Source organism: Rattus norvegicus, chromosome 9 (assembly GCF_021556685.1).
Source record: "Rattus norvegicus strain SHRSP/BbbUtx chromosome 9, alternate assembly SHRSP_T2T, whole genome shotgun sequence".
Classification (NCBI taxonomy): Eukaryota; Metazoa; Chordata; class Mammalia; order Rodentia; family Muridae; genus Rattus; species Rattus norvegicus.
The window spans coordinates 70,404,912-70,428,944 of record NC_141542.1 but is presented as its reverse complement, the minus strand read 5'-3'; the positions used below and the strand labels follow the sequence as shown (position 1 = coordinate 70,428,944).

Genomic DNA, 24,033 nt, shown 5'->3' with positions numbered 1-24,033 from the left:
GAACTGTGATGGGAGTGGGGTAGCCCTCCTCCATCTTGTATGCTTCTGGGGACATGCGACCTTTGTGCTTATGGGTACAAGGATGAACTATGGAGGTCACTTTTCCAGCTCTTGACCATCTGCAATGTCTGTGCAGTACAGGTCATGTTGACCATCTGCTACGTTTATGCAGTACAGGTCAGAGGGCAACAAAATGGAGTCTTGGAAGTAAGATCGTCTGGATAATGTGGGTGAGGGCTTTGAAAACCAAAATGAAGGTTTGTTTCTCCTTTCTTGAGAGTTTATGTTTCTGAACAGTGCAGTTAGCAGGCTTTTAGGAAGATGAGGTGGTCCTCCTGTTATAGCACTGTCTGTTAACCAAGACCCGTATCTTCTGCTGCCTGCCTTGTTTAATACTGCTACCAGCCTTGTCCTACTACTGACCTTAGTCTCTTCACATGTACTGACTGTGTTTGCTGTTTCTAAAAACATGTATGGAATAACATATGGTCAATAAGGCAACAGAACAACTGTCATCCAAACAGACATACCATTGAAAGAGAAAGAGCTAACTGTGCTTGGGCAAGAGCTGTAAACCGAGACTATGTCCTATACATTGGGATTAAAGTCACCATACGGAGGACTGAAGTTACTTCTGATGTTAGCCAGAGCCCGAAGACAACATCTTCCATGCTATAAGAACACCCAGTTATGAAGCCGTAGCTCGCCTCCCCCTCGCTCTTTTTTCAGGTTCTCACATAAACACAACTTTGCAGAGTCACTACCTCATCTGGCACATCTCTCTCTCTTCACTCTGTTTGATTTTCTCCATTATATTTTTTCTTCTTGATATTATATGACACATCCATTCTGATATAGCTGTGTATACTTCTCTATGAATGTACTCACCATGAGGGCCAAGTACTGTCCATAACTCTAAACTCACTGCCTTAAGTAATGCCAGCATATGATAGCGGCTCAGTAGTTCCTTGTTTAAAAGGAATGACTGGCCTTTGGATGGAGTTAACCCAAGTTCCCTGACTGCCCACCCAATATCTTGTCTCAATTTTGCTCCTCTCTTTTGGCCTACAATTCCTGATGCCCTTTCGGTCTTCAGTAAGTGCATTGCTAACCTTCTCTGTGGAGAACCAATTTGTTTCAAGGTTTGGCTGCCATCAGGTTTTCTTTTGAAAATTTCCTGGACTATTCTGGTTAGAAATGCATCACATTTTATATGTGAAACAGAAAACAGGTCATTCCTTATCTGTATAAAAGACATGACAGTGTTACAACATGTTGCAGTAAATAAGAAAAAAGGCACGGGTCTCGACTGGTTTCCATGTGTACCAGCCGAGCGGTCTGCAAGTCACTCATTCTGGTTTCTTGGAGGGTTGCCACCATGCCAGGCATACACATCCCAATTTCATGGTAGGCCTGGTGCATCCCACCCACACACTCTCTTGAACTCAATAAGTCATCACATGAAAGAACACACCACACAATAACCTCTGATCCAATTGATAAGATATAATTTGCCCATCTAGATGGCACAAAATCCTGTATACACCCATCCCTTAAGAATAGTCATAACAACCTGTTTCTATGTGCAGAGAAGAATCTTAACATCTGCTGCCATGTTCTCCCAGCTCCTCTTTCCCTACTCCAGTCCCCGCTCTCCTGCTTCTCCCTCTCCTTCTAAAACCTCTGTTCCCAACTCCCTTCCTTCTCATCCAATGACAGGCCTCATTTTATCTTGTCTGCCTTCACCTGCATAATGGCATCAACCTACAACAACAGTATTTGTCTCAAAAATTTTAATATTAAATTATATTAAATATTAATTAAATAATTAAATGTTCTACTTTATATTAACTTTGTGGAATATGCCAAATATGATGTAGTCAATATAAAATATACTGTAATCAATTTGAAGAATTACACAGTGAGATAATTTACATCTTCTGTCTTGAATTTTCTTCAAAATCTAGCCCATATTTTATTTGTAGATACGTTTTAGTTCAGAGCAGCCATATTTCAAGTGATTCTTAGCCTCAGAGGACTAAAGAGGCTACTTGGGCAGAATAGGGGTAGAGAACAGGCTAGACAATGGAGCAAGCACTCGCTATAAGTCTGAAGGAGAGTGATCAAGAAACACACCTGCAGGATTCACGATTTCCACAAAGCTTAGCCTCGGATCTCAGTGGAGATGGTGTGGCTGAGGCGTGATAGATATGGAGGAGGCATTTGTTGCAGTGGTGTCACCTGCTAGGATGCTGAACTCCTGAAAGGAAATCTCTGTCTCTCCGGCACGTGGCACTTGGTGACACTTGGAGAAAGCCACCATGGAATGCTAGTGGAATGTGCTAGAGGATGCGCATCGGGCCAGCCACACACAGGTGGAGAGGGCACGCCCCACCAGGTGCCCATTGCTGGCTGTCACACCAAGAGAGTATGAGAAAAACCACTGGACAATATAAAATTGTGTTGATGTTTTTTTTTCTTTTTTCATGTATTTTATGCAGGACAAACCATCCAGTAAAGAAAAGGCCAAGACGCCGACAAGAGCTTTACCACAGTTAACTTTGGTAATTTATCTATATAATTTCTAAAATGTTGCCATTTGTAGGCTTAGATTTTTTTAAAATCTACTTTTAATATGAGTTCTCAAATGCTTCGACCCCCACCCACCCCTTCCTTCTAGCCCACTGTCCAAAGGTAGGGGAGAAAAGACGGTAAATAGGACAAGGGGGTGTGGACCTGTTTAGAAGTAGTTCTTTGGGGCGTTCCATCTCCACTTGTCAGGATACCAGCAGTCCAGTTCAGAAGTGTCAGGATAGCAAACTCTTTACTGAGGATGCAGGGGATGGGACACTAAGTCCCAGCAGGATAGGCAGAGGAATCCCAGCCTTGTAGTGCAAGTGGGGCAACTACGAACCACAGGATAGCAAACTCTTTACTGAGGATGCAGGGGATGGGACACTAAGTCCCAGCAGGATAGGCAGAGGAATCCCAGCCTTGTAGTGCAAGTGGGGCAACTACGAACCACAGGAATGCGATGCCCATTTCAGAAAGCTCTGAGTTTTTTTTTTTCTTTTTTCTTTCTTTCTTTTTTTTTTTTTTTTGGAGCTGGGGACTGAACCCAGGGCCTTGCGCTTCCTAGGCAAGCGCTCTACCACTGAGCTAAATCCCCAACCCCAGCTATGGGGTTTTTAAAGCTTTCATAAACAATGAGATTTGTCTAGCTTCGATTAGATATTACACAATGTATGCAAGTATTGAAACACCGCGTGGTGCCCCATTGATATGTATTGATATGTAGAATGTCATGCTGTTATTCATCAGCTAAAAAACAAGTTGAAAGAAATCCTGTAGACAGTGGCTGACACTGGAATGAGCAGACAGTGTGGAAGAGACACTCCAGAATGCTAGACACTCAAGTGCCATCGGGGCTTTTGTGACTATTTCCTGACAATGTCCAGGCAAAGGAAAACCCGATGGTCGTCTATCTTTCCAGAGGTCCTGATGTGCTTGGGAAAATGTTTGAGCTGCCCATAGAAATACTCATGCATTAAATGAAGCATTTTCTGTATTAACTAACACTACTTAAATTTTCTATTTTAGACAGGGGTCAAGCCCCAGTGGCAGCAGACTGCTCCATCATTCCATTTAAATGTCAAACAGGAAAACCCGATAGAACCCTATAATGTTAAAAATGAGCAGTCATATGGTAAGAAACTTGTTTTTACTAAAAACATGGATAGTTAATAAAGCTATAAAATTATAAAAAAATCTAAGCAGTACACATCATATAGAAAAATTTCTTCTACACATTTACTACCATAAAGCAATTGTTTCCAGTTCCTAGTTAGTTAAGGCTATTGTCAAGGCTTTTTGTGAAAAAAGCATTTTTTATTCTAGTTTACTCTCTCATCATTTCACATGTGTAAACACATACACAGACACACACAGACACACACAGAAACACGCACACACATCCTCCTCCTCTTCTTCTCCCTCCTCTTCCTCTCCTTCTTCCTCCTCCCCCTCTCCCTCCTCCTCACATTCTCTTCCATTCTCTTTTTTTATCCCTTTTCCTCTCACAGGTCCCCAATCCCTTCCCCCTAGCAAGTCACTTCTGTATTTCCATGCATGAACATGGGAAAGGCAACTTGTGGCTACCACTGAGGCTACATCCCTTCTCTGCCTTAGAGAGCAACCCTTGACAGCCTGAGGTTCCTCAGGGAGGGATGGGACCTTATGAGGCCACCCCTCTTCACGAAGTTGATGGGCCTTCTGTGCTAACCCCACCCCCTTTTCTTTTACGAATGTCCTAAGTTGTGGATATTATTTCCAAATTAGTCATCTAAAAATAATTTTATGCTAGGGCCCAATAACTCAGTCAGTAGACATGAGGACTATGGTTCTGAGTTTCCTCTCCACATCCAGAGAAGAAGCCAGCTGTGGCTGTATGCCTTACAGACCCAGTGCTGAGATGAGATGAGACAGGAGGATTCTGGAGGCTGGCTAGCTAGCCATCCAGCCTGACCCATGAGCTCCAGGTGACAAAGATCAGCTTCTGCACACGTGTGCACACAGAGAAGCATATCTACATCTTTAAAAATTCTAATGTACAAGCACTTATTAGATTGCTTACATTTAACATTCACATGCTTTTGAAACTAGGGATCTTTTCAATTTTTCTTGAACAGTGTAACTTTGTTTTTATCATAGTCTAAATTTTAATCCCTTTAAGAGACTCTAATACAAATATAATTGAAAATATTTATTATATTAAAAACACCACACAATTCAACAATATTCTTAAAATAATTAGAAGATTCTCTCCTGGTGACTAAAGTAGGCATTTAATAATATTTTTGTAGTAAAACAATACGCATTAGGATTTTTTGAGCCGAGAGTATGGAACATTTTTCTAGACGGCGCTGCAGTGCCTTATTCTAAGGATTTACATGCCTTAGCTTACCTTCTACATTAACAACTGTTGCTTTTTAAATTTAAGCTGAATACATGGAGCACTTTGGAAAAAAAGGCAAATTACTGGACCAAATTGATGATACCCGTTCTGCACCATCAACTTCCAGATCAAAGGTCAAATCTCCACATAAGGAGAGAGAGAATTTCAGAAGCACCCTCGTCAACGTCATTATGTGAGTGCTGCAAGCTAGCCAGCATGTTAGCCCAGTAAATCCCTGGCAAGTAACAACTGAAGATATAATCACCCTGTACATTTCCAGGGGGCGCCTCCAAGACGTTGCAGTGAGGCTGGTGTAGGAATAGGAATGGAGAATGGTTTGGGTCCACCCCGGTTAAGTATGTCCCACTTCTAAGCAGCATCATTTGTGAAGGTGCCTGTGCTAGAATTCAATGTCAACCAAGTGAGCAAAGACTATCTGGGAGTTCTAGTTGTCATCATGGTGGCTGGTAGAGGATGTGGTTGCCTCCCATGTTGTCTGTCCAGGTGGTATGATGACTTTTGTGATGTTGAGGGTCTCCTCGTGTGGAACAGGACTTAGGGTAGAAGAGTAAGCAGGTGAACATGCCTGGCCTTCTTGAGCCTCAGTTTCAGATTACATGCAGAGGGGTAGAGGCCTTGATGATCCCCTTTGCCCTGATTCCACACAGCTTTGGGTAGGTTGTTTGGTGCCCTCTCTTGCTTCATTCTGACTCTCAGGGTGCTAACAACTACTGTGGAACACATAGGATTTCATGACCCGTTGTGGTAAGTACCTCAGCCGAATAACCCTATGAAAAAATGGGGTTCAGAGCTAAACAAAGAATTCTCAGCTGAGGAATATCAAATGGCTGAGAAACACTTAAAGAAATGTTTAACATCCTTAGTCATCAGGGAAATGCAAATCAAAACAACCCTGAGATTCCACCTCACACCAGTCAGAATGGCTAAGATAAAAAACTCGTGTGACAGCAGATGCTGGCAAGGATGTGGAGAAAGAGGAACACTCCTCCATTGTTGGTGGGCTTGCAAGCTGGTACAACCACTCTGGAAATCAGCCTGGTGGTTCCTCAGAAAATTGGACATAGTATTACCTGAGGGTCCAGCTATACCACTCCTGGGCATATACCCAAAAGATGCTCTAACATACATCAAAAACACATAGTCCACTATGTCCATAGCAGCCTTATTTATAATAGCCAGAAGCTGGAAAGAACCCAGATGTCCTTCAATGGAGGAATGGATACAGAAAATGTGGTACATCTACACAATGGAATATTACTCAGCTATCAAAAACAATGACTTTATGAAATTCGTAGGCAAATGGTTGGAACTGGAAAATATCATCCTGAGTGAGGTAACCCAGGCACAAAACAATGCATATATGTATGTACTCACTGATAAGTGGATATTAGGCCAAAAGCTTGGAATACCCAAGATACAATTTACAGATCACATGAAGCTCAAGAAGAAGGAAGACAAAAAGTGTGGATGCTTCAGTCCTTAGAAGGCAGAACAAAATACTCACAGGAGGAAATATGGAGATAAAATGTGGAGCAGAGACTGAAGGAAAGGCCATCCAGAAACTGCCCCACCTGAGGATCCCTCTTAAATACAGTCACCAAACCCAGACACTATTGAGAATGCCAAGAAGTGGGCTGGAGAGATGGCTCAGTGGTTAAGAGCACCCGACTGCTCTTCCAGAGGTCCTGAGTTCAATTCCCGGCAACCACATGGTGGCTCACAACCATCTGTAAAGAGATCTGATGCCTTCTGGTGTATCTGAGAATGCCAAGAAGTGCATGCTGACAGGAGCCGGATATAGCTGTAGTCTGAGAGGCTGTTCCAGAGCCTGACAAACACAGAGAAGGATGCTCGCAGCCAATCATTGGACTGAGAACAGGGTCCCCAGTGGAGGAGTTAGAGAAAGGACTGAAGAAGCTGAAGGGGTCTGCAACCCCATAAGAACCAGACACCGCAGAGCTCGGGACTAAGCCACCAACAAAAGAGTACACATGGAGTGACTGTTGGTTTTATCCCCATATGTAACAGAGGATGGCCTTTTTGGGCCTCAATGGGAGGAGGACCCTTGGTTCTGTGAAGGCTTGATGCCTCAGTGTAGGAGAATGCCTAGGCAAGGAAGAGCGACTGAGTGTGTGGGTGGGTTGTGGAGCACCCTCATAGAAGCAGGGGGAGGAGGGATGGGATAGGGGGTTGCAGGAGGGGAAACCAGAAAAGGGGATAACATTTGAAATGTAAATAAAGAACATATCTGATAAAAGAAAAAAGAATGCAGTTAATAATTATTCTCTTCTAGTACAGTGGCAGCAGTAGGCTCTCCTCTAAGATCCATGACCTCACTATCCCTGGGTAGTTGAGGAGTTTTCCATTACCAGACATGATTTTCCTATTGTTGAGCTCTGTAAATCCATTTAGGCATCTGTATGTCACCACCAGCATGCAAGTGCCACTATTTCACCTTTAGGGACATCTTGACATGCTGGTTAGTGTTGTGGTTCAAAGGCATCACAACTGGGCGGGGGTACTGATTCCTTCCCTCCCTCGACAGTTTCTGATTCTATGAAAGCTGGCCCTTAGGGAGGAGGCTTTCAGGTTAGTTCCAGCTGCAATCTTCTGAGTCCTGTGTCTGACATGGTGTTTTCAGCATTAGGGACTTTCCTTTCCCTCTGAGAGGCAACCGAGGACAGCATCCATAGTCTATGTTGCTTTGGAGTCTCTGGGACTCCCATGAGCGACAACTTGAAAGGTTTCTCCTGTCTGGTACTGGTGTTTTTGTTGGATACTCTATGGCTCTTTTGGGGAGCATTTTCAGCCCAAGTGGCATTACTTTAAGATATATAGGTAATTTTAGACAAATATAAAAGAATGATTGCTTAAGGCTCTTTCAAATACTCCTAGTGTTGTTTACTCCTTCATCCCCTTTGTGCTGACCTGCTTTTTTCCTCCCCAGTTAAAAGTTCCTCCCATTTTCCACCTCTCCCTTTATCACACTTGTATCCTGCTATTTCCCTCTCTAGGGCTTCTTCTCCCAATGGTCCTTTTTTACTCAACCTGGTTTCTCCAGGTTACACATTCATAGCTGAAGATCTGGCTCTGGGCACCTCAGATGTTGGAGGACAGTGGTTTGTCTTTCTGGGTCTGGGTTACTTCAGTCAATATAACGGTGATCATCAAAGCTTGGATGGAGTTTAGGTAGACATGGGTTCACGAAAGGACGCAATATTGATCTAGTCGTATTTTATATTTTTTCTGGTGTCATGTTTGGAACAGTTTTGCCTTTGGGGTATGTTTCGCTCCCACACAGCTGTCTAATTTTCTGTGTAATTAGCTATCAAGATAACCTCATTTTCTGCTGCCTTTGGTACCAGTTGACTTTTGGGTGAGGGCCTTTTTGGAGGTGCGAGATCAGTTGCTTATCGTCCTGTCATAGGTGGACAGCATTTTAAACTGCCTGCTTTCAGTGACCCATTTCCTCAGTGACTGGCTTTTCTTCCTGTCTCCTCATAATCATGGGTTAAAGTAACTTCGCTCCTGCCTTCACACTTGAAAAAGAAGGGATTGCTACTGCTATTTTGAACCAAAAGTGTCTTATAAACAGGACAATATCAATATAGTTACTTTTCACTTCTGAGAAATTTTTTTTTTGGTATACAATAGAGTTTATTTATGGGGCATGGGAAGGGAAGTTGAGAAGGGAGTAAAGAGAGAGAGAGAAAGAGAGAGAGAGAGAGAGAGAGAGAGAGAGAGAGAGAGAGAGAGAAGAGGCAGAGAGTTATCCTATTTTTCTTTAACTAAAAAACGTATCTCCTACTAGGATTGTTTTTGTTCTGAGTGGAATGCCATTCTTCTGGAAAGAGCATGGCTGCTAAGACTTATACAACGACGCACAGATCCCTCTTTCCACTTGATTAGCTGTGTGACCGAAGCGGGGATCTTTCTTTCTTCTCTTTGACATTTAATTTCTTTTGTGAAGTGGGGATACTTATGACTTTCAACAGTACATGTGAGGCTTAGAAATAATACTTGCAAAACCATTAAGGGCTTGATTGGTGACAAATGGCTCTTCTAGTTTCTGGTGGGCAGAATGTAGCCCTAGAATCATGGGCCTGTAGAGCTGAAAGGATGTTTGACACCCACTCAGAGAGTCAAGAGTGACTTCTACAAGCCCAATGGCCTTCTTTCCTTCCCACCTTAGTGACTGCGCTCTTCTAGGCATTGTTCACACAAAGGATGAAAGGCCGACACCCATGATGTAGGAAGGCTGGCAGGATGAGGTTTCTGCATTAAAACCAACCACAAGTGCCACTTACTGAAGTCATGCATTTCTAGTGGCGCAATGTGAGCCCAGACTTGATGATCTGAAAACACAGTATTATTTTATTAGTTCCTTTCTGGGCAAGCAATGGCATAATGAGATTACATTTGAGGTTAGAATAATCAATGCTTGTCGTCTTACCTTCTTAATGTTTTTTGAGGATCCCCCACTACTTTTGTATTCATAGACTGCTGTTTGGTAAAGATTTATTGATTACCTATCATCTATTAAATTAAATGGGTTTTTCTTACATACTTTCAAACCACAATATTCACTGAATGTTGGATTCTTGGAATTAGAAAAGACAAGTTAAAAGATATATCCTGGGTGCCTACTTTAGCATGGTTTCATAGAAACACACTCAATAAATCATCAGCATCTGCTACTCAGTAAGGGGACAGGTGTCTCTTATTCAGTGCCACTGACTTACATCAACAGATGACACTGGGCTCTGGACCACAATGCAAAGTTAGAGCTGGCCCAGCACAACCTATTTGTGCTGGAGCTGTAAACTATTCCTTTCTGCACAGTGGAGCCCCAGAAAAAGTCAGTGTGGGTCGTGTCTGGCATAGCTTTTGAACCGAATTCCACTCATCACAGGAGTTTTATGGACATATACTTAGAAAAGGCAAAGGAACAAATGAGTTTCTATGTTGCTTGGTGTCAATGTATATGTCCCTAGAGATCTGAGACAAGGTCTTCAGAGAATGTCACCGTGTTTTCTGCAAAACAGCACTTGAACTTTCTATCATTTTATTTTAATCAGAAAAATAAACAACATATTTTAGGGATAATGCAAGAATATTTCTTGCAAGTTCAAAGGAGAGAGAAGTCAGTTTTGTAGTAGCAAAAGCAAATGAGCAAAGGCCACTGCCGGGGATGCTTCCCAGGAAGCAGGTCTTGGAGAGCACTTCTAATTGTCCCCACACACGTGGAGAGAACGGGCACCAAGAACTATGTTCAGCCATTCATTGTTCGGGTGACTTAGCAGAGAACGGTCCTCATGTCTTACATCCATGTTTTGTGTTTGAGCTGTTTTTGCATATTTCTAACTCAACCTTGTTTATCACTGTCTTAGGCAGCAAGATTCGAGTTTAGAGCCCGATGTCACTGATGAGAGCGGCATTCCAAAAGCGACCACTTCTGCAATAGAGAAAGACATCTTGGTAACAACTCACTTCTGTCAAGAGAACTGTAACTAGAGGGTAGACCCCAGAATACTGCATGTCCTTGAGATTATTCTGTCCTTCCTTTGTATCTTTGTGTATGCAGGAATGAACAGAGAGCTGTGTCAGATTGTTCTATTATATTAATTATGAAAGCATTTTCTTTCTTGCCATCTAAGATCAGAGTTAAGCAATTCCAAAATCTGCCTGATCCCATCTTAAAGCTGTCTCAATCATATATATTTTTATCCAGTGTTATTCTTTTAGGACCATTTTTCTGAGTTATGATAATGTATATTTAAAAAAGCACATTCACTTATTTTAGAAGCAATACTCCAGGTACTTCAAATGCACAAACATTTTTTTAAATGTAAGCATTAAAAATTATAATATTGTGGGTTAGAGAGATGGTTTAGAGGTTAAGAGATCTGACTTTTAGAGGACCCGGTGTAATCCCAAGCACTCACATGGCAGTTTATAGCCATCTGGAACTCCAGGGAGTCCAACACACTTTTCCAGATTCTGTGGACAACATGCATGCATGCAGTGAACAGACATACATGCAGACAAAACACCTATACACATACAGAAAATAAAAGCATTGTGAATTTGAAAATATTTTGAAGTTTAATTTTCGCCCTGAGTGCTGTGTAAATAATTATGAAGAATGGAGAATTATCAGATTTTAAATCAAGTATGAGCATGTATAATATTTATAGCATAGTAAAGGATAGAAATGGGGCTGTCTTAATCAGTGTTCTACTTCTGTGAAGAGACACCAGGATGAAGGCAACTCTTATAAAGGAAGGCATTTAATTGGGGGGCTGGCTAACCGTTTCAGACATTTAGTCCATTACCATCATGGCAGGGAAAAAGGCAGCACGCCAGCAGGCATGATGCTAGAGAAGTAGCTGAGAGCTGCATACATCCTGATATGTAAGCAGGCAGGCAGGCAGAGAGGGGATGGAAGGTAGAGAGGGGCAGAGAGAGACAGAGAGAGACAGAGAGACAGAGACAGAGAGATAGAGAGGGTCTGGCATGGCTTTTGAAACCTCAAAGCTCACTTCTAGTGGCACACCCGCTCCAGCAAGGCCTCATCTCTTCATTAATCCTTCCAAACAGTTCACCAACTGGGGACTAAACGCTCACACATGTATGAGCCTATGCCATTCCCACTCAAACCAGCACAATTCAGTTCTGTTGCATGCTTCTAGAGTTAGTGTAAAAAAGATAAAAAAAAAAGCCACTGACTTGAATGCAGCTTTTAAGATTGACCTCTGATTATCAAAACTGAAAGAGCAGACCTAATAATACGTTCCAAAATTTTACCAACACCAACTTGCAATTCAGCATGCACTCTATTCCGTATCTCATCTATTTGATGATGTAACTTAGATGCTCGTGGTACAGTTGTGAACTAAGAAAGAAATGCTTTTGCTTCCAGGAAATAGCATTTTAAAAAATTAAGTGGTCTCAAACAATGCTTATGTGAATTTCACAAAAGCGCTTTGTATCATTTATAAATACTTTGCTCTCCTCAGACTTGCACTTCCCCTGTGGTTTTGCGTTCTGACCCCACACCTCCTTACTGCACCTCCGCCTTCCCATTTACCACAGAGATATTACTACTACATCCATCATGGAATCGATACTGATAACGTGGCCCCGATGGAGGACTCCTGGCTGGAGCACGTGTTGCAGTTGGTTCCACAGCATCTGAAAGTCCTGACTAACAGCATCACGGTCTTGTCGGATGAGATGAGAGAGGATTACCTTCTTAGTGTGAAGAAGTCCATAGGTAAAATGCACTGCTTTCTAGTTTGAATGTGTGTTGCCTTAAAGGCAAGCTCTGAGTTGAACGTTAACACCTGATTTTGTCACGTTCCCTTGGTTATGCTTATTATGCTCTTTCTCACCTCATTGCTGCATTACTTAAAACCTCAGCCGACTTTAATTAATTAGGTATAAATTATTTTTTAAATCAACTTTGCTGATTTTAAAGATATTGTCCCTCATTAAAGGACAACACCAAGGAAAGTAATAACACATTATCTTTAGCCCCTCATAATATTTATTGCGCTTCAGTCAAGAGAAAGCATTAGGCATCTAAGTGGGAAGCCCTCTTTTCCTTCAAGATTGTCCTTTGTTTACAAGTTTCTTGGTATAGGTGGGAGACACAAGATGTGCCCATATGTGTGCTTTTGTCTGTGTGTTTGTGCATATGTATGTGTGTATGGTGCATGCATGTGTGTGAGCATGTGCACACAGTGTGTGTGTGTGTGTGTGTGTGTGTGTGTGTAGGTGAATAATTACCAAAACTCTTAAGCATTACCAACTATCATTAACATTACTCATAAGAAATTCAAATATGGTTGGTGACATTTTTGCTACAGACCAAAAGGTGGCCAACTATGGCTCAGAAGACATTCCTGCCCACTGTCTAGTCTGTAATTGAGGTTTCAATAGCGCACAGGTATTCTAATATATATTTAAACTTTGCTTCTTTTTTTAAAAATTTTTTTGTTTGTATATGAGTACAGCTCTTTTCAGACACACCAGAAGAGGGCATCAGACCCCATTACAAATAGTCACAAGCCACCATGTGGTTGCTGGGGTTTGAACTCGGGACCTCTGGAAGAGCAGTCAGTGCTCTTAACTGCTCAGCCATCTCTCCAGCCCCTCTATTATATTTTTTTTGTGTATGGCTGCTTTTGAGTTATAACATCCGAGCAGAGGAGCTGAACAGAGACCTTGTTACTCCCAAGGCAGAATTAGTTACTATACGGCCTTTGTGTAAGAGATTTGTTGAACCATGGTATGGACTTAACAGGTTGATCTCTAAGTGTGAGTAGGTAATGAGAATATTTATTTATTTATTTATTTATTTATTTATTTATTTATTTACATCCCAAACACTGCTTCCCCCCCACCAGGTCCTTCCTCCTCAGATTTCCTCCTCCATCCCCTCCCCTTCTCCTGTGAGAGGGTGCCCCCTGGCATATCTCTGTCTATGCCAGATTAGGCACATTAACTTCCACTGAGGCCTACAAGGCAGCTATGGAGACCGAGACCAGGTACACATCCACTACATATGTGATAAGGCCTCATTCCAAACACATGTGTGCTTTTTGGTTGGTGACTCAGTCTCTGAGAACTCCCAAGGGTCCAGGTTAATTGATTCTGTTGGCCTTCCTGTTGGGTTCCCTTCCCCCTAAGGGCCTTCAATCATTTTCCCCAACTCATGACTTCTGCAGGTGTATGTGCAGACCAGAAGGAAGAATAATTTTTTTAAATAGTGATGATTTCTGGCCCAATCTAGACTAAAGTCCCTGAAGCCAAAACCTTAAATATGTACTTTTAAGAACTGTTTTCCAGTTGTTTGTGATAATAGAACATACACAATGTGCTCCCCTAAAGGCTGTAGAATCAGAGTGTATTGAGTGAGTTAGCCTTCCAGAGAACAGATATCTAAAGTCTGAAAGAGAACACCAAGTGCAGATAGGAGGAGATACCAAAGGAAGAGAAGGCCACCATGACTCAGGGTTATACTTTAGAATCTTCTGAACTGTCTCTGCAGTTGTGGCATGGGAGATGGGGATGAAACAGGGTGTCACTAAGTATCTAAGGAGTATTCAAGGCTTGCCTTAACTTACTAGCTTAGGGTGGTTTTGAACTTTTGATCCTCTGGCCTCTGCCTACCTAGTTGTTGGAATCTAAGTGTATAGGATTCCCAGCCCCTGAATGGAGTCCTGAAGCTTGAGAAATGTCTACTAGCTAATATGTTTCATCCAGGCAATGGCATAAGCAACAACAGATGGGTTTCAAAGGCTGTTCTAGATCTGTGAGCTACTGTGATGGCCAAAGTCTAAGGTGCACTTGGGAAAAGGGACAGTGTCTGAGAAGGGCTTGAATGCTTCTCTTTAAAGCATTGAAGGTAAAAGGACAGTCTGAGGAATTTTAAGCAGCGGGTAGGAGCACATTTTTGCATTGTAGAAAGGGCATCTTGAAAGACAGGAAGGAAAATGGAGCCAATTGTGATTGAAGACACAGTAGACAGGAGCAGAGGGAGCTTGCTGTGCTGATTTTATAATGTCTGTGTGATACTCTTACACAATTTCAGATGCAACACAGTAATGTGTGCTTTTCCAATGAAAGAAAGTCTCGTCTTTTCGCTGACTACAATTCAACAAGAGTGCTTTTGATGGAATAACTATAAAGGAAAATGTAATATTAAAGTCAGTTATCATTCCCAAATGAAGCAATAGGAACACATTGTTAAGAAAGAGAACACAGACACAGACTTGATATTTTTTCTCACAAAATTTTCCTCATAAATGCACAAATTTCTCTTTATTGCAAAACTAACACAGTTTAAGTGATTAATTTTAATAGAATTATTTTTCTCAGAAATGTGCTGTAATTAATCTAAGGTTATTTATCCAAACTTTTCAATTTTTTTCTTAGTTGATTTTGTTTTAAAAGATCCCAGAGAAAAAGAGGATGATACCAAGATAACTGAACTCCCTCCACACCGCGCTGAGTAAGTGAGCATATTTCCTAATAACATTCACTCTGTGTGACCGACAATGTATAACTACTGCCAAATGTAAAAGAGTTCCCCTCCTGTTTGTATTTTCTCATATATGCATATAGATTTCTCGTATATGTGTTTTGATTTATATATGTTTTATATTATATATAGTTATCCATTATCACCATGGTAGGAAGCATGGCAGTGTCCAGGTAGGTATGGTGCAGGGGGAGCTGAGAGTTCTACATCTTCACCCAAAGCAAGTTAGGAGCAGGCTGTTTTCCAGGCAGCTACGGGGAGGGTCTCAAAGCCCACGCCCACAATGACACACTTATTCCAACAAGGCCATTCCTCCTAATAGTGCCATTCCCTGGGCCAAGCATGCTTAAACAACCACACTCATCACTGGCCTTACTTTTCCCATCTTTTTAGGTGAGCCTGCCTTCCTAGAGGAAATACCACTTTTTTGTGCAGTATTTCTTTGACTTAGTGATTGTCCAATTGTGGCTCAGTCTGAACACTTGGTAAACCCAGTCACCCATAGTATGTTGATGTCAGATTAAGGACATAAAAGCATTTCTCCTTGGTGTCATTTAATCAAGAGGGAGCCCAGATCTGAATTCTCTATTACAGTCTTCCTGTTTTCTTTTGTTCTGTCTTTCTGCTATGAGTGTGAACCGGTACCTGTCTGAATATTGTCTTATGATTCTGAGTGTCCCTGTCTCTTTTTCTCTTTGTATGTCCCTTTGAGCTTGTCCCTAAGAAAGGGTTTCCTGAATGTTGTCTTGTGAATCTCTCTGCTCTCCCTCCTTCAGCTCCTCTTTCCCCCTCTCTCTTTCCCACCCTCCCTCCCTTCCTCCCTCCTTCCCTCCCATTCTCTCTCTCTCTCTTGCTCTCTCTCTCTCTCTCTCTCTCTCTCTCTCTCTCCCCTCATTTGTGTGTGTCTCAAATAAAGGGCCTTTCCCCTCTTTTTTATTAAACAAGACAGAAGAAACCATCTCATGGGGAAAGAATGAGGGTATTTACAGGAATCTTTGTAAGTCCCTCTTTTCTCCTATTTGTATTAAATTGTTATCATAGTGCATATACAAACATGGACATTGCTCCTGTGAAGAGTATATAATTTAAGATTACAGTTATGCATTAATTTAGATTGTAAAAGTGAATTACATAAGAAATCTAAGGCAAGTAAGGTTGGTTGTTCTCTTAAAGGCAGATTAAACAAAGAGATTAAGCACACAGTAGGATAGCAGTCTTAAATTTAAGGTGCATTATTATTTCTGACTGTGAGGTCCGGCAAATGTTCCATTCTCTTTGAATGTCAGGTTTTTGTTTTGTTTTGTTGTTGTGTCTTAATCAAAATGTGTTGTCACACAACCGAATCAACCCATTTATGTTGTTGTAGCTTAGCATACTCAACCAGAGAAGTGGCCACTTCAGTGTACCTTACAGCCACTACAGAGCCCTGCCAAGGCCACTACAGTATTCTCCCTATTCAATAGGTGGCTCTAAACTCACTTAGGAACCAGTTGAACAACACAAACTGCCCCACGATTCTAGTATTTCTGGTCTCCAACCAGGACATGACCAAGGATAGTTTTTGTTTGTTAGTTTAAGGCCGAAGACTACAATAACATCTAGTCATTAAACTGCCTGTCTCATTTCTATCTCCTGTCCTCATTTTCTTCCCAGTACAGAGGTAATACTAAGTGCCAGTTAGGGAATGGGGGAGACAACTGTGTCTGGTTTCTCTTTGTTATATGGGGTCATCATGTGTGGCATTTGGGCCCAATGGGCCTATCTAGGAGACTTGGGAATTATATCAGTGGTTATATTTATGCAAAAACCAGGTATAGGGAAGAGAGGAAGTCTTGACTGCCTAAATCATGTGTTTAAGTAAAATTGATGGTAAATTATGGCCATAAAATGGATATATTTAAATATGCAAATGCTTGAAAATACTATAAGTCAAAAGTGCATTTGATATACCTGACCATGGAGTACCACAGCTCAGTGATATCATGTGCTGTAGGGTCCGTTCATGGGTACCCTGCTAGTTGCTCAACTGTGCACTGCCCGGTGTCTTCAAAGCCAGCTCAGAATAAAATCACAATCCAGATGTATTGCCTTTCCAGTATCACACAGCCAGAAACCTCAGAAGTCCAAATATGGTACAGAGGATATGCCACAGAGAATATTTACATATCTGAAAGATGTAAATATATTTGAAAATATGTTTTCGAATAAGAATGATTGTGTGTGTGTGTGTGTGACTGTGCACACACAGGTGTGTGATTTGTAAATGATCTTTACACATTGACAGGCAAAATGGTCAAGGGGATTTCCATAGGCAAAGTAGACAATATCCTTATCATTCTGAAAAATAAAACAATTATTAAATGTTGTGTATCCTGTCGTTAAGAACCTTCATACATAAAAGCTAGCTGGCTATTGTTTGTATTTGACATTTTAAGTTACCTATGGACTCAATGGGATCAAGTATCTAGTAATGGGAATTAGTTATCATATGTTTTAAAGATTTAAATATGATTTTAAGTTATCACAGTGAAATTGTACTAACATGCAACACACACACACACACACACACACACACACACACACACACACACACACACATGAATAATTTGTACCAGTTGGTTTTAACTATCGATTTGACAATCTAGAATCCCCAGGATGAGAGTGCTAGTAAGGAATTATCTATATTAGGTTGAGCATGTCTGTGGAGGATTGTCTTGGTTGTTGATAAATATAAGAATTCTTAGCCCATTATTGGTTTCCTAGATTGGGCCTTGAACTATATATATAATTTCTTTGCTCTTGACAACATATATGATACAATACCTGTTCTGAGCTCCTGCCTCTATGACCTTCCTTCTACAATGGGCTACAATCTAGGATTGTAAACTGAAAACTTCTCTTTCCTTTACATCGCCTTTTGTCAGAGTAACATATCACAGCAACTGAAGTGAAGCCAGAGACTTCATATAGAAAAGCTAGCCCGCTGTTGTTTTTATTTGACTGTTGTTCATTATTTTCAGATTCAATAGGATTACCTATTCACAGATAAGAATACTTTGTATGTTAAAAATTTAAAGCAAAGTTCATGATTATTGTCAAGATTAGGTTGTGCCAACCACAGAGTACATATTGTAGGATAGAATTACGTATTTTGTAACTTCTACTACCTCTTTTCATTTGTTTATTTACTCATCCTGATCACAGCTCCTGTCTCTTCCCAGTCCCCCCTCCCCCAGACCCTGGGACATCAAGTCACTGCAGGGCTATGCACATCCTCTCCCACTGGGGCCACACAAGACAGCCCAGTTAAGGGACAGGATCCACAGGCAGGCAACACATTCAGGGACAGCCCCTGCTCCAATTGTTGGGGGACCCACATGAAGACCAAGCTGCACATCTGCTACATATGTATAGGGGCATATTTTGTAATTTCCATGAGATGATATTAGAACAAAATGATTATTACTTTCTATATATATATATACATATATATAATAAAAAATATTTTTGTGGCGCTTAGAACCAAACACAGGACCTTGTGTGAGCTAGGCAAATGCTCAAGCCAATGCCCTTTTTGAGTTTTAGGGAAGATAACTCAGTTTTTCTTTTTGTTTTCAGAATGGAAGTCTTGCCAAAGCCGTGGAGGAGGTCTTTCCTATCTGCATGTAGTTATATTAGGGACCACTTGAATGCTATGAACCCCACTATGCTGGCTGTGCTGGATCTGTGGCACAGCACTTTTAAGTGAGTATTTTTGGGCTTTTTGAAACTAAAAACAATTTTATTTAATGTTTATGAGTGTTTTGTCTACATGTTAAGTGTGTACTATGTGCCAGGTGCCTGGGGAGGTTGGGAGAAGGTGTTGGATTTCCCCAGGCCTGGAGATATGGTTAGCTGTAAGCCTGAGGTGTTGGTTCTGGAAGATGACCTGGGTTTGTCGAATTAACCACCGAACCATCATCTATGCCTTCTCACTAAAATTTTTTTTAAATGTCATTTTTAGTCCTATCTGATTTATTTCTTTTATTCTTTTAATTGTAAATTAAAATTAATTACGAATGCAAATACTAAAGCATGATTTTGGTAATTGATATGTAACATATAGAATAATAAGTGAACACTGTCTTTTACATGTGACTCACTGTATTTGTCTTCTCTGTCTAGTCAGCATATGTGCTTTCAGGATACTCTCAGCTCAGGGACTCAATGTCTTCACCTTGTTTTAAGTGACCCAGAACATTAGCGGCTGCAGTGCTCAGAGCAGTTTATAAACCTGATAAACATTGCCCAAATTAATAGACTGCACTGAAGTCCCCTGACGGCTGGTGGGGAGCACGGCCTGCCTCCCAGGTGTCATCTATGGGGCAGAGCATCTGTGGGCAGGAAGGGCTTAGCAGAGGTGCATATAAAGGTTTCTTGGGTCCCTGGAACAAAACGGTTTGCTCCTTCAGCAGAAGAGGACCTGCCATGCCGCATGGGAACTCTAGCTTCATGTGCTTTCTCTCACATGCCCGTTACAAGTCTCGCAGAGGCACTGCAGCAGTAAGCGGACATGGGCGCATGCTTTAAAATCAGCTGAAGTAGAGAAAGAACTGGAAGAGCTTGAAGGGGCTCGAGACCCCATATGTACAACAATGCCAAGCAACCAGAGCTTCCAGGGACTAAGCCACTACCTAAAGACTATACATGGACTGACCCTGGACTCTGACCTCATAGGTAGCAATGAATATCCTAGTAAGAGCACCAGTGGAAGGGGAAGCCCTGGGTCCTGCTAAGACTGAACCCCCAGTGAACTAGACTGTTGGGGGGAGGGCGGCAATGTGGGGAGGATGGGGAGGGGAACACCCATAAGGAAGAGGAGGGGGAGGGATTAGGGTGATGTTTGCCTGGAAACCGGGAAAGGGAATAACACTCGAAATGTATATAAGAAATACTCAAGTTAATAAAAAAAAATTAGCTGAAGTAATGCAAATTTAGATTTCTTAAAGGCAATCTTTCTTAAGACACCCTAAAACCTGGAGCGTCCCCACACCTACGATAAATATGATGCCACCCTTTGTCTCTCCTCCTGACAAGCCAAACCAGTGACACACTGAACGGTTGCCATGCAGTGGACATTTTCTACATTGTTCTGTAGTCATTTAACCACATGCTACGGAAGCCCCTGTGGCGGTTTGAATGTGCTTGGCCTAAGGAGTGGCACTGTCAGGAGGTGTGGCTTTGCTGGAGAAAGTGCATTACTGTGGGGGTGGGCTTTGAGGCTCCACCCAGTGCAGAACAGCCAGTCTTCTAGAAGCCTTCAGATCAAGATGTAGAACTCTTAGTTCCTCCCACACCACGCCTGCCTGGACACTTTATTGCTCCTGCCTTGATGATAATGGACTAAAACTCTAAACCTGTAAGCCAGCCCCAATTAAATGTTGTTCTTTTTTTTTAAAGATTTATTTTATTTATATGAGTACACTGTCGCTGTCTTCGAACACACCAGAAGAGGGTATCAGATCCCATTACAGATGGTTGTGAGCCACCATGTGGTTGCTGGGAATTGAACTCAGGACCTCTGGAAGAGCAGTCAGCGCTCTTACCCACTGAGCCATCTCTCCAGCCCAAATGTTGTTCTTTGTAAGAGTTTTTGGTCCTGGCGTCTCTTCACAGCAGTGAAACCCAAACTAAGACACCCCCACACTTACATACATCCCACAGACACACGCTATACTTGGTGATTTGTTGTAACATCTTAAAGCGTGTTTAACAAACATTTTACATATGAATGAAGATATATTCCACCCCCATCCCCCCACCCCCCAAAGTATCTTACAAGCCTCCCAGTGTCTAATCTGGGCTTCAGTAAATCCTGTGCCTTTAGAAATTCACACGGGTAGGATTTGGGGCTTCTGGGGCTTCCTTGGCAGAGAGCTTCCCCTCTCCAGGCTCTCTGCTCCTCGGGGCTTCCTTTTGAAGAGATATTGTACTTGGAATTAGATGCTAGCTCTGAATGCTTCGAGTCTTATCGGCCTCCACCCCCACCCCCCACCCCCATCCCCCCACCCCCAGCCCCGCTTTTTTAACCGTTCTGGTTTCTGTGAAAGCCTAGTATAAATTCTCACCAAATTCTAGTGCTACAGTCTTGCCTTTTGCAGCGATCCTCCACAATGCCATATTCCTGTTGAATCTAAATATATATACTATTTTAAAATTTTAGTCATTGTTATGGTTTGGATCTGAAAGATCCCCTACAAGGCTCAAATGTTTCAACTCCAGGCTTGTTTCAGTTCCTCAGTATTCGGAGGTAAGGCTTTGGAGAGTGACTGCATGGAAAGGGCTCTGTCCTCAGTAGATGAACCAGTTTGAGTTCACCATCTGTAGTCCTACTGGGAAATGAAGGAAACTCAGGAACTAAGGAGGCAGGGCATAGCTGAAGACTGTGGATCCCGGAGGCATGCCCCCTGGGACTATCTTGTCCACAGGCCCTTCACTTTCAAAAGCTTTGTCTTTCTCCCCTTTCCCAGCTGCTGTGGCCTGACTCCTCCCAACGGCCTGGAGAAGAACACTTCTCTGTCATCTTCGTCCCTCCACAGGTCTTAAACAAGAGAGCCATGCAGCAGACCATGAACTGGAACTTTGGAAACCAAGAGCCCAAACAAACCTTTCTGCTCTCTGCTCTTGTTTTTCTCTGGCATTTTTGTCACAGCAACAGAAAGCTGACCACCACAGAAAATCTCATGCTCTTGACCATTCAATATAGAGTACAGATTTTGATGGAAAATCTAGGAATATGGTATTTTCTTGGAACAAACAAATTAAGAAAATCATAAACACCACAAAATCTTTATCTTAAATTGCTGTCTATTTTTATCTCTTGCAGGAAATTACGCCTAGTTGACATAGAAGAATTTCACAACCGTCAGGATGCATTAGAGCTGTCGGGATTTCAGAACATTGTCATTAAACACATGGAATCCGCCAAGGAGACTCTGCTTAAAACGTAACGTTTCAGTAGGGATGTTTAAGTTTAGAGATGTGATTGGCAAAAGGTTTCATTTTAACAACTTCCAGAAAATCCATCTCAACAGTTTTTAACACATTTCTGTCTCAGAGTTAAATTTGTCCTTAATTATCTTGGTGTGTAACACGTCCAGATGTTGTAGACAGCCACGAGTAGAAAGAAGCTGAAGTGCTCGTCCCTAAAGGTGGGCTGGGAAAGGTGTTGTAATTGCCTCTGCAGTGAGGGCTGTTGGACACCAGGCAGAAACGGTTGTGACCTAGTCACCACCAGGCTTGTGTGACATCTCCATGCCAGGCACAGGCTGTGGTCTCTCCTGGCTTTGGGTGAGGGACACAGGGCATTTAGAGGATGACCCAGGGGGGAATACATATGGCTTAGAAAGTTTATAACCTCAGGGCTATTAGATCTATTAAGATATAATTAAATGCCGGTTGCTGCCGCCGCGGAGAGGACTTAGGCAGTACCCCACGAGCAAACTTGAGCCTTGGAACCGCAGGTAGGACCAACTTTTCCCCTGCAAGAAACCTGCCTGGAGAACTCAGGACACACAGAGGCAAAATTCCTCTAGGACCGGGCACTTCCTGTGTTTACCGGAAGTCCCACACCCGCGGATCCCGGCCCGCAGCAGCTCTCTGCTCCCAAACCCCGTGGGAGAGAGACCTCACCGCCTGATCAGGTGGGCACTCCTGAGGCTGCAGAGCGGAGGAGACCACCAACACTGCCCACCCCTGCCCACATCCCTGGCCCAAGAGGCAACTGTATAAGGCCTCTGGGTTCCCGTAGGGGAGGGCCCAGGAGCGGCAGGATCCCTGCGCCTGAGACACCGCCAGAACCTGAAGGAAACAGACCGGATAAACAGTTCTCTGCACCCAAATCCCGTGGGAGGGAGAGCTAAACCTTCAGAGAGGCAGACACACCTGGGAAACCAGAAGAGACTGCACTCTGTGCACATCCAGACGCCAGAGGAAAAAGCCAAAGACCATCTGGAACCCTGGTGCACGGAGGCTCCCGGAAAGAGCGGCGCAGATCTTCCCGGTTGCTGCCGCCGCGGAGAGGACTTAGGCAGTACCCCACGAGCAAACTTGAGCCTTGGAACCACAGGTAGGACCAACTTTTCCCCTGCAAGAAACCTGCCTGGTGAACTCAAGACACAGGCCCACAGGAACAGCTGAAGACCTGTAGAGAGGAAAAACTACACGCCCGAAAGCAGAACACTCGGTCCCCATAACTGGCTGAAAGAAAACAGGAAAACAGGTCTACAGCACTCCTGACACACAGGCTTATAGGACAGTCTAGCCACGGTCAGAAATAGCAGAACAAAGTAACACTAGAGATAATCTGATGGCGAGAGGCAAGCGCAGGAACCCAAGCAACAGAAACCAAGACTACATGGCATCATCGGAGCCCAATTCTCCCACCAAAGCAAACACGGAATATCCAAACACACCAGAAAAGCAAGATCTAGTTTCAAAATCATATTTGATCATGATGCTGGAGGACTTCAAGAAAGACATAAAGAACTCCCTTAGAGAACAAGTAGATGCCTACAGAGAGGAATCGCAAAAATCCCTGAAAGAATTCCAGGAAAACACAATCAAACAGTTGAAGGAATTAAAAATGGAAATAGAAGCAATCAAGAAAGAACACATGGAAACAACCCTGGACATAGAAAATCAAAAGAAAAGACAAGGAGCTGTAGATACAAGCTTCACCAACAGAATACAAGAGATGGAAGAGAGAATCTCGGGAGCAGAAGATTCCATAGAAATCATTGACTCAACTGTCAAAGATAATGTAAAGCAGAAAAAGCTACTGGTCCAAAACATACAGGAAATCCAGGACTCAATGAGAAGATCAAACCTAAGGATAATAGGTATAGAAGAGAGTGAAGACTCCCAGCTCAAAGGACCAGTAAATATCTTCAACAAAATCATAGAAGAAAACTTCCCTAACCTAAAAAAAGAGATACCCATAGGCATACAAGAAGCCTACAGAACTCCAAAT

The 24,033-nt window shown here is 42.5% G+C and overlaps 1 protein-coding gene across 1 annotated transcript in view; it reads left to right on the top strand.

The window, feature by feature from the left end:
* Dnah7 (dynein, axonemal, heavy chain 7) overlaps window positions 1-24,033 on the top strand; it is a 305,586-nt gene that overhangs the window by 7,135 nt on the left and 274,418 nt on the right. Inside the window, 8 exon segments of the mRNA NM_001419550.1 lie at window positions 2,502-2,564; window positions 3,601-3,706; window positions 5,000-5,147; window positions 10,366-10,453; window positions 12,071-12,251; window positions 14,918-14,993; window positions 18,642-18,767; window positions 21,889-22,008. Coding sequence (NP_001406479.1) covers window positions 2,502-2,564; window positions 3,601-3,706; window positions 5,000-5,147; window positions 10,366-10,453; window positions 12,071-12,251; window positions 14,918-14,993; window positions 18,642-18,767; window positions 21,889-22,008 — 908 coding nt within the window.